Source organism: Cebus imitator, unplaced genomic scaffold (genome assembly GCF_001604975.1).
Source record: "Cebus imitator isolate Cc_AM_T3 unplaced genomic scaffold, Cebus_imitator-1.0 Scaffold1224, whole genome shotgun sequence".
NCBI lineage: Eukaryota > Metazoa > Chordata > Mammalia > Primates > Cebidae > Cebus > Cebus imitator.
In genome coordinates this window covers 27,369-35,908 of record NW_016108539.1, presented here as the reverse complement: position 1 = coordinate 35,908, position 8,540 = coordinate 27,369, and the positions used below count along the sequence as shown (strand labels likewise).

Below are 8,540 nucleotides of genomic sequence, written 5' to 3'. Positions count from 1 at the left end.
ATGGAGAGACTCAAGGAGTATTCAGAAACTGAGGAGGAGGTAGGCGAGGGCCCCTGGCCTGACCTCTGGGTCTTTGGTGTAGCTTTATCCCAAAGACATCTCTGAGCCCTGTTCTGTGTACCCTTGGCCTCTCAGCAGGAGAGTGAGCTGGATACCCCATCAGGCAGAAGTGCATCTTATGCTTGTCCAGTCTTTTGGCAGCACTTACTTAGAGCCTGGTTTTAGGGTGAAAATAGTTGACCAGAGTTCCCCAAGATCTGGGGTATCCGCATACGAGACTGTGGGATGCTGACCGAGCATTCAGAAGGGACTCCCATTGTGAAGAAGTTTCCCCTCTAATTCTCTTTCATACCTTTGATGATACCACAGAGAAAGTCTGAGTTTGGTGCTAGCAGGTCTTTAACACCTTCACGATTGAGATGATCTCTTCGACAGATGGATAAATAGCAGCCTTCACACTTGGAGCCTTCAACACCACAGCCTCTATCTTCTATCAGAAATAACCTTCTGTTACTTGTTATGTATTTTGTGGTGTTTTTAAAGATGGAGTCTTGGCTGGGTGCGGTGACCCATGCCTGTAATCCCAATACTTTGGGAGGCCAAGGTGGGTGGATCACGAGGTCAGGAGTTCAAAACAAGCCTGGCTAAGATGGTGAAGCCACTTCTCTACTAAAATACAAAAATTAGCCTGGTGCGGTGGCGGGCGCTCTAATCCCAGCTACTCGGGAGGCTGAGGCAGGAGAATTGCTTGACCCAGGAGGCAGAGGTTGCAGTGAGCCGAGATCATGCCACTGCAATCTAGCTTGGGTGACAGAGCAAGAGTTCATGTCAAAAAAAAAAAAGAGAGATGGTGTGTCACTGTGTGCCAGCTATCACGCCTGACTAAGTTTTATATTTTTAGTGGAGATGGGGTTTCACCAGGTCAGCCAGGCTGGTCTCGAACTCCTTACCTCAGGTGATCCACCCACCTCAGCCTCCCAAAGTGCTGGGATTACAGGTGTGAGCCACTGTGCTCGGCCTGGCCTGTCTGTTTTGTATTTGTATGGGAGACTCCTGTTGTGGAAAATAATAGTACTTTTCCATTTGTGATTGTAATAAATATTCCTCAGAAGCTAGCTGAGAAATGAGATATAAGTGAGCTGATGAAGTGTATTAAAACAAGAAAATCAGTGCCTGCTGCATACTACACAAATGACGCAGTCAGGACCGAACCAAGGGGGAAACCCTGCAGTCATTTAACCCCAGTCTTCTTTTTATAGATGGAGAAAAAGGGAGCCTGGGGAGGGATGGTGGCATCAAGGTCCCACGTGGCGTGGTAGAACATCTGGGACCCGTGTCACCAGGCTTTGATGTCACATGGTCCTTAATAACTGCCTTCTTGGGCCCTGAACAGCAGCACGAGTAGAAACAACAGTGATAACTGTCACAGTGATGTCTGGTGACACCCCGCCTCCCCCCCCCACACACACAAGTAATGATAACAGGGACACACACTGTGCCTTATAGTATGTCAGGCCCAGACCTAAACACTTAACACAGAATAGTGCAGTCAGTCTTTACCTCCCCCTATGATTGATTTTTGAGACACAGTCTCAGTCTTGCCCAGGCTGGAGTGTAGGGTGATCTCACTCACTGCCTCCCAGGCTCAAGTGATTCTCCTGCCTCTGCCTTCTGCGTGTCTGGGACCACAGGCACATGACACCACAGCCAGCTGGTTTTTGTATTTTTAGGAGATGGGGTTTTGCCATGTTGCCCAGGCTGGTCTCGATCTCCTGAGCTCAAGTGATCCTCCTGCCTTGTCCTCCCAAAGTGCTGGGATTACAAGCGGGAGCCATTGTGCCCCAGCCCAATAATTTTGATGCTGTTATTACCCCCATTTTACAGGTGAGGAAACTGAGACAGAAAAGTGAAGCTGCTTGTCCAAGATCACATGGCTGGTAAATGGCAGACCTAGGCTTTGAGCCTGCGCCTCCTCGGAGACCATCTCCAGTGCCATGGGAGTCGTACTACACTGCCTCCTGAGGAAATGCCCCTTGGGAGAGAGACCAAGGCCTCTGGTAAGTTCTGTCCTCCGCAGGAATTCACAGAGGTGACCTCTGCCCACTTTAACATTCTGGGTGAACCAGGTCCCATGGTACCGGTGAGCATTGTAAGAATGGCGTGAGTGCCCCCCCGAGGAACTAAGGGTTCATTACACTGGCAGCTTCCAGCTTGACATTGAATTCATTTACAGGTATTTTATTAGATTTTTATTTTTGTTTTGAGACAGAATTTTGTTTTTTCTTACGCAGGCTGAAGGCTGGAATTACAGGTACCCACCAGCCCGGGCAGCTATTTTATTAGTTGTTATAATGGCCTGATTAATGTGAATTTCACATGCCATGCAGTTCACCCACTTAAACCGTGCAGTTTGATTGAATTCAGTTTGTTTTTTTTTGAGACCGAGTCTCGCTCTGTCACCAGGCGGGAGTGCAGTGGCGCAATCTTAGCTCACTGCAATCTCCACTTCCTGGGTTCAAGCGATTCTCAGGCTCCTGAATAGTTGGGACTGCAGGTGCGCGCCACCTCACCCAGCTAATTTTTCTATTTTTAGTAGAGATGGGGTTTCACCATGTTGGCCAGGCTCATCTTGAACTCCTGACCTTGTGATCTGCCCACCTTGGCCTCTCACAGTGCTGGAATCACTGGCGTGAGCCACCACGCCTGGCACAAATTCAGTTTTTAAAAGCATTTTACTTTTGATTTACTTTTATATTTTTAGAAGGAGTGTATTTGACAATCACAAGAGAAAGTAATTGTCCTTAGTGCCACTGTTTGGTCTGTATATACATGTATTTTTATATGGAGGTAGAAAGTTCCAGGTGCTTCTCTCCGTTCCCCTCACTGTGCTGTCATAGCATCTCCCCTTCCATTATGTACATAAATTAGAGAGAGATGCTTGTTTAAAACAAAATCAATACACAGCTGGGCACGGTGGCCCACACCTGTAATCCCATCACTTTGAGAGGCCAAGGCGAGTAGATCACTTGAGGCCAGGAGTTTAAGACCAGCCTGGCCATCATGGTGAACCCTGTCTCTACTAAAAATACAAAAATTAGCCGAGTGTGGTGGTGTACACCTATAATCCCAGCTACTCGCGAGGCTGAGGTGGGCGGATCGGTGGAACCTAGAAGGCAGAAGTTACAGTGAGCTGAGATTGCATCACTGTACTCCAGCCTGGGCAACAGAGTGAGACTCCGTCTCAAAAAAAAAAAATTAACACAAGAACTTTATGGGGGAGAGTGAAAGTTAGTTCCTGTTCACCCCATTCCTCTTCTTCCCACAGAGAGGCCCCATTCGCATTTAGGTGTGTTTCCTCCAGAACTTTCCTGTTCTGTGGGATTCCCACATACCCCCACACGTTTCCTTGTTTCTTTTTCTTTTAACATAAGTGAGGTCTACATGTTATTCTGTGAGGCCTCACCTTTTCTTTAACCCTGAGGCAGCTTCGCATCTGTATATAATGATAGTCACTGCCCCTAAGGGCTGCTGTGAGACTCAGATGAGATCATGGGTCTCAAGTGCTGAGCAGAGCAACTTGCATTAGCTGCATTGTAAGTGCTCAGTAATAACTCTTATTTTTTGGACGGGTGCAGTGACTCATGCCAGCACTTTTGGGAGACCAAGGCAGGTGGATCACTTGAGCTCAGGAGTTCGAGACCATCCTGGGCAACATCGTGAGACCTCATCTCTACAAAATAAAAAATAACAGAGCGTGTGTGTGTGTTTCTTGAGACAGACTCTCACTCTGTCACCCAGGCTGGAGTGCAGTGGCATGCTCTTGGCTCACTGCAACCTCTGCCTCTTGGGTTCTAGTGATCCTCCTGCCTCAGCCTACCAAATAGCTGGGATTACAGGCTCCCGCCACCATGCCCAGCTAATTTTTGTGTTTTTAGTAGAGACAGGGTTTCACCATATTGGTCAGCCTGGTCTTGAACCCCTGCCCTCAAGTGATCTTCCCGCCTCCACCTCCCAAACTGCTGGGGTTACAGGCATGAGCCACCGTGCCCGGCAATGCTGTTATTTTATAGCACATCCACAAAAGGGCTGAATGTCTTGCCTAAAAGGTGCCGAATGTTTTCTTGTTACATGCCCTCCGCCGTGCTCCTGAGGTTGGCCATGTGCTCTCCAGCCTGGTTCCGCACCTGTGTGTGCCCTGGAGGGATGTGCACTCTCTGAGGCTAAAACCACTGAACCTGGCCCACGCCACATCCAGCTGTGGGCCTCAGGAAATGCTGAACTGGACGGCTTTTCAGAAGCAGAGTTGTGTTTCCCTCCGCAAGTGACCTCCCCTCTGTGTCTCAGTCCCCTTGTGTGTAAGCTGGGGATAACTGAAGGACCCTCCACATGGGATTGCTGTGACGACGAGGCACTGTGACACAATCCCTGCTTTTATCCTTGCCTTCCCGCCGGGGCGGGCAGCCAGGGTAACTCACTTTTATTCTTGTGCCTGTCCAGAGAAGACCACTCATTTCATTGACTCCGTCCATAAATATTTATTTTTAAATTTGTTTTAATCAAACAAGTAAGTTCTATTGGTGTCTAAAAACAAAAATTCACCCAACATTGAAACATACTTCAAGATCTATGTTACTGTTTTCTTGTTTCTTTTTTTACTCACTGCAGTGTGAGGAACGAAACACAAACACTTTTGAGAAACAGAGAACATAGTGCAGATTTTAAAGAATCACATTTTTAAATCTCTGTATTGTGTTCCTCAAATACCTAGAGCCAGTCTGTGCATAAAAACATCACACTGTTGTCTGTACCCTTAAAACTCGGCATCAGCCTAAAGATACGGGTAAGATGTACTACTGCTTGCTATTTTGAAATTATTGCGTTATCCAACCTAATGATAGTTATCTAAAAAACTGTTTCTTCTATAGGAAGTCTGTGACAAGCTGTTACTCATTTCCTTGAGGTTAAAAAAATCTGGGGGCAACATTTATATTTTATTAGAAAAAATTTTAAAAAGTTTACCTACGGCCGGGCGCGGTGGCTCACGCCTGTAATCCCAGCACTTTGGGAGGCTAAGGTGGGCGGATCATGAAGTCAGGAGTCCAAGACCAGCCTGGCCAACATGGTGAAACCCCGTCTCTACTAAAAATACAAAAGTTAGCTGGGTGTGGTGACAGGCACCTGTAATCCCAGCTACTCGGGAGGCTGAGGCAGGAAAATCACCTGAACCCGGGAGGCGGAGGTTGCAGTGAGCCGAGATCACGCCACCGCACTCCAGCCTGGGTAACAGAGCGAGACTCCGTTTCACAAAAATAAAAAGAACCATTTCGATACAAGTCAGTTGTACAATTATTTTAAGAGAAAGGTGAACATGAACATCAGATTAATTCTGGCAGACAAAAGTGAACAACTATGGTCTAGTCAGCCGCTTTCTATTTCAGAGAGATGACAGCTTTACAAAGGGTTTTGCTGACCTACTGAGAGATGATGTTCCTTCCCTCAGTCTCTGTGCCTTCTACCACTGGTTCACCCTCTATATTAGCAACTGTGTCACTCTTATGTCCACCTACTGTGTGCTCTGAGCCCTGGGATACAGTGGTGAACAATTAGAGCCTGTCCTCACTGTGTAGATGGTGCAGTGAGCGTGGGAGACAGAATACACTCGAGTACATGAGCCCTGAGAGGGCCGGAGGCGGGCAGTGCCCAGAAGGAGAAGGCAGCGTGGGAGGGGACAGGGATGCGGGCCTGAGAGCCCTCCGCATCGATCAGAGATCTGCAGGATGCGGGGGTCACGTGGGGAAACAGCAAACCCCCAGTGCTGAGGCCTGGGAGGCCACCTTGGGGAGCAGAGTGAGAGGGAGGGGAGGTTGGGGGAGTCACAGCTTTCTAGGATGGACTGGGAATTCCTTACTCTCTCCCTCTGCTGTGATCAAAGCCACCTTGACAAATCCAGGAAACAGCTCTGCCCAGCAGCTGGCTCCAGGTGGGCTGAGTGGAATTCTGGAACTACTGCCGGTGCTACGGAGACCTGGATTTTGTTCTCAGGCACATCAGTGGAGGACAAAAGGTGGGTACACATCACCCCCCATTCCCAGTCGGGCACCACCAGGTGGATGAACCTAGCTGTGGCATCTGCCCTGTCACTTACAGCTCCACACTCCCACTTGAATGGCTGTTGCAGGGGTTGGGAGTGGATTGTGGCAGTAAAAGTCGTTAGAGCGCATCCAACTTGTAGAAGTGAAAGCTTAAGTGAGAGCCCAGAGACCAAATGAGCCCACAGATGTGGATTTTTTTTTTTGAGACAGGGTTTCACTCTGTCGCCCACGCCAGAGTGCAGTAGTGTGATCTCAGCCCGCTGCAACCACAGCTTCCCAAGTGGGGGGGGCTACAAGTGGTTGGGACTACAGGCGTGTGCCACTATGCCCGGCTTATTTTTATATTTTTCGTAGAGATGGGATCTTGGTATGTTGCCCAGGCTGGTCTGCAACTCTTGAGTTCAAGCGATCTGCCCACCTCAGACGCCCAAAGTGCTGGGATTATAGGAGTCGGCCACCATGCCTGGCCCCTGGACGTTATTTTTTTTTGGGGGGGGGCGGGGGTGGTGGTTTCTGAGATAGGGTCACTCTGTTGCCCAGTCCGGAATACAGTGGCATCATCTCGGCTCACTGCAACCTCCATCCCCCGGGTTCAAGTGATTCTCCTGCTTCAGTCTCCTGAGTATTTGGGACTACAGGTACATGCCACCACGCTTGGCTGATTTTTGTATTTTTAGTAGAGACAGGGTTTGTCACCACGTTGGCCAGGCTGGTTTCAAACTCCTGACTGAGGCGATCCACCCGCCTTGGCCTCTTGAAGTGCTGGGATTATAGGCATGAGCCACTGCGCCTGGCCCTTGCTAAGTCTTCATGGCTTATGTTATGTCATGAGAATTTTTGCATGCATGCTGCTCTGTGACACCCCTGTAAAAGGGTAGAGGAAGCTCATCCTCCAAAGCCCAGGGAGAATTGGAGATGAGTAACATCATTATTGGCCATTAACTGGGGAACCTAATTCCTTCAAAGGAGGACGTGTGGAGACCAGGTCATGGCAAAGGGCACAGAAGATCTGCTTGAATCTTTCAGGTATTTCAACAGCTTATGAAGGGAAACTCACCATCAGAGGTGTGAAAAACAGTGTGGAGAAATGAGGAAATACCTAATTATTAGTAAATAGTTACCGAGTCGAAACAAATAGGGCTTTGTTGGAAATTCCTTCTGCCTCTTGTGTGTCTCTTTTGAGGTCTCTAGTAACCTATAAAAAGCTGAGGAATTCCTTTTGGGAGCCTGGCAAAAGGAAGAGTGTCCTTCTTGACCCTTGGCCAAAACACCCTTAAAGGAGTGTCTCTGGGCAGTGGGTGAGGGAGGGGGTGTGGAGTTGCGTTGCCGAGATGACCGATGCCTGAGGTAGGGCAGAGATAAGGGCACTGTGGCACAGGGCCAAGTCCAGATGCCAGCATGCCCACCACACCTGGTCCCTTCTATCCTGCAGGTTGGCATCATGGGGCGGACGGGAGCAGGGAAGTTGTCCCTGACCCTGGGCTTCTTTCAGTCAACAAGTCTGCTGACGGAGCGATCATCATTGATGACATCAACATTGCCAAGATCACCTCATCCCCCAGGTGGGGTCTGGGTGTCACTCGGGGGGTGAGCCAGGGGTGGCATGCCCTATGATTGTGTTTAGTTTTGGGACAAATATACTTGTGGCCCTAACAGTGATGTGTGTCTAGTTTTGGGACGAACATACTTGTGGCCCTACTTCATTTTTTTCTTCCTGAAGCACGGTCTTTTTTTTCTGAAGTCTGACCTCCATGCAATCCCGGCTCACTGCAATCTCCGCCTCCCAGGCTCAAACGATTCTCCCAACCCAGCCTCCTGAGTAGCTGGGACTACAGGCACATGCCACCACACCCAGTTAATTTGTTTTTTTATTTTTTGTGGAGATGGGTTTCACCATGTTATCCAGGCTGCTCTTCAACTCCTGGGCTCAAATGATCTGCCCACCTTGGCCTCCCAAAATGCTGGGATTACAAGCATGAGCCACCGCACCTGGCCTTCATTATTTTTATTGATTAGGCTATGCTGCTGCTTCCCTGCATTTCCTCTTAGCATATGATTAACAATGTGGAAAATCACTGAGTATCACTCCCGACTTCTGTCCCTGCAAGTGGTAGTTTTCTGAGCATCCAGAAAAACCCAAAAGGATACTGTCTTCTCTCTCTCTTGTCAGAGTCAGACTGAGAATCTCTAACCCTTCTAAGAACTAGACAAGAAATAAGAATGTTTTCTTTTGAATTTTAGATCACAGGGCGCACGTGCAGGCTTGTTACATGGTTATATTGTGTAATGATGACCCTTGGGCTTCTATGGATCTCATCACCCAAATATTGAACAGAGTACCCGAGAGAGAGTTTCTCAGCCATTACCCTCCCCCATCTCTCCTTACTTTCGGAGGCTCCCGTTCTGTTGTTCCCATCTTTATATCCATGAATACCCAGAGTTCAGCTA

General features: G+C 48.5%; 1 protein-coding gene across 1 annotated transcript in view; it reads left to right on the top strand.

The window, feature by feature from the left end:
* LOC108298928 (multidrug resistance-associated protein 1-like) overlaps nt 1-8,540 on the top strand; it is a 16,595-nt gene continuing 8,055 nt past the window's right edge. Inside the window, exons 1-3 of the mRNA XM_037735916.1 lie at nt 1-39; nt 1,885-2,057; nt 7,525-7,654. Coding sequence (XP_037591844.1) covers nt 1,995-2,057; nt 7,525-7,654 — 193 coding nt within the window. The 5' untranslated portion in view covers nt 1-39; nt 1,885-1,994. The remainder of the gene's footprint in view (nt 40-1,884; nt 2,058-7,524; nt 7,655-8,540) is intronic.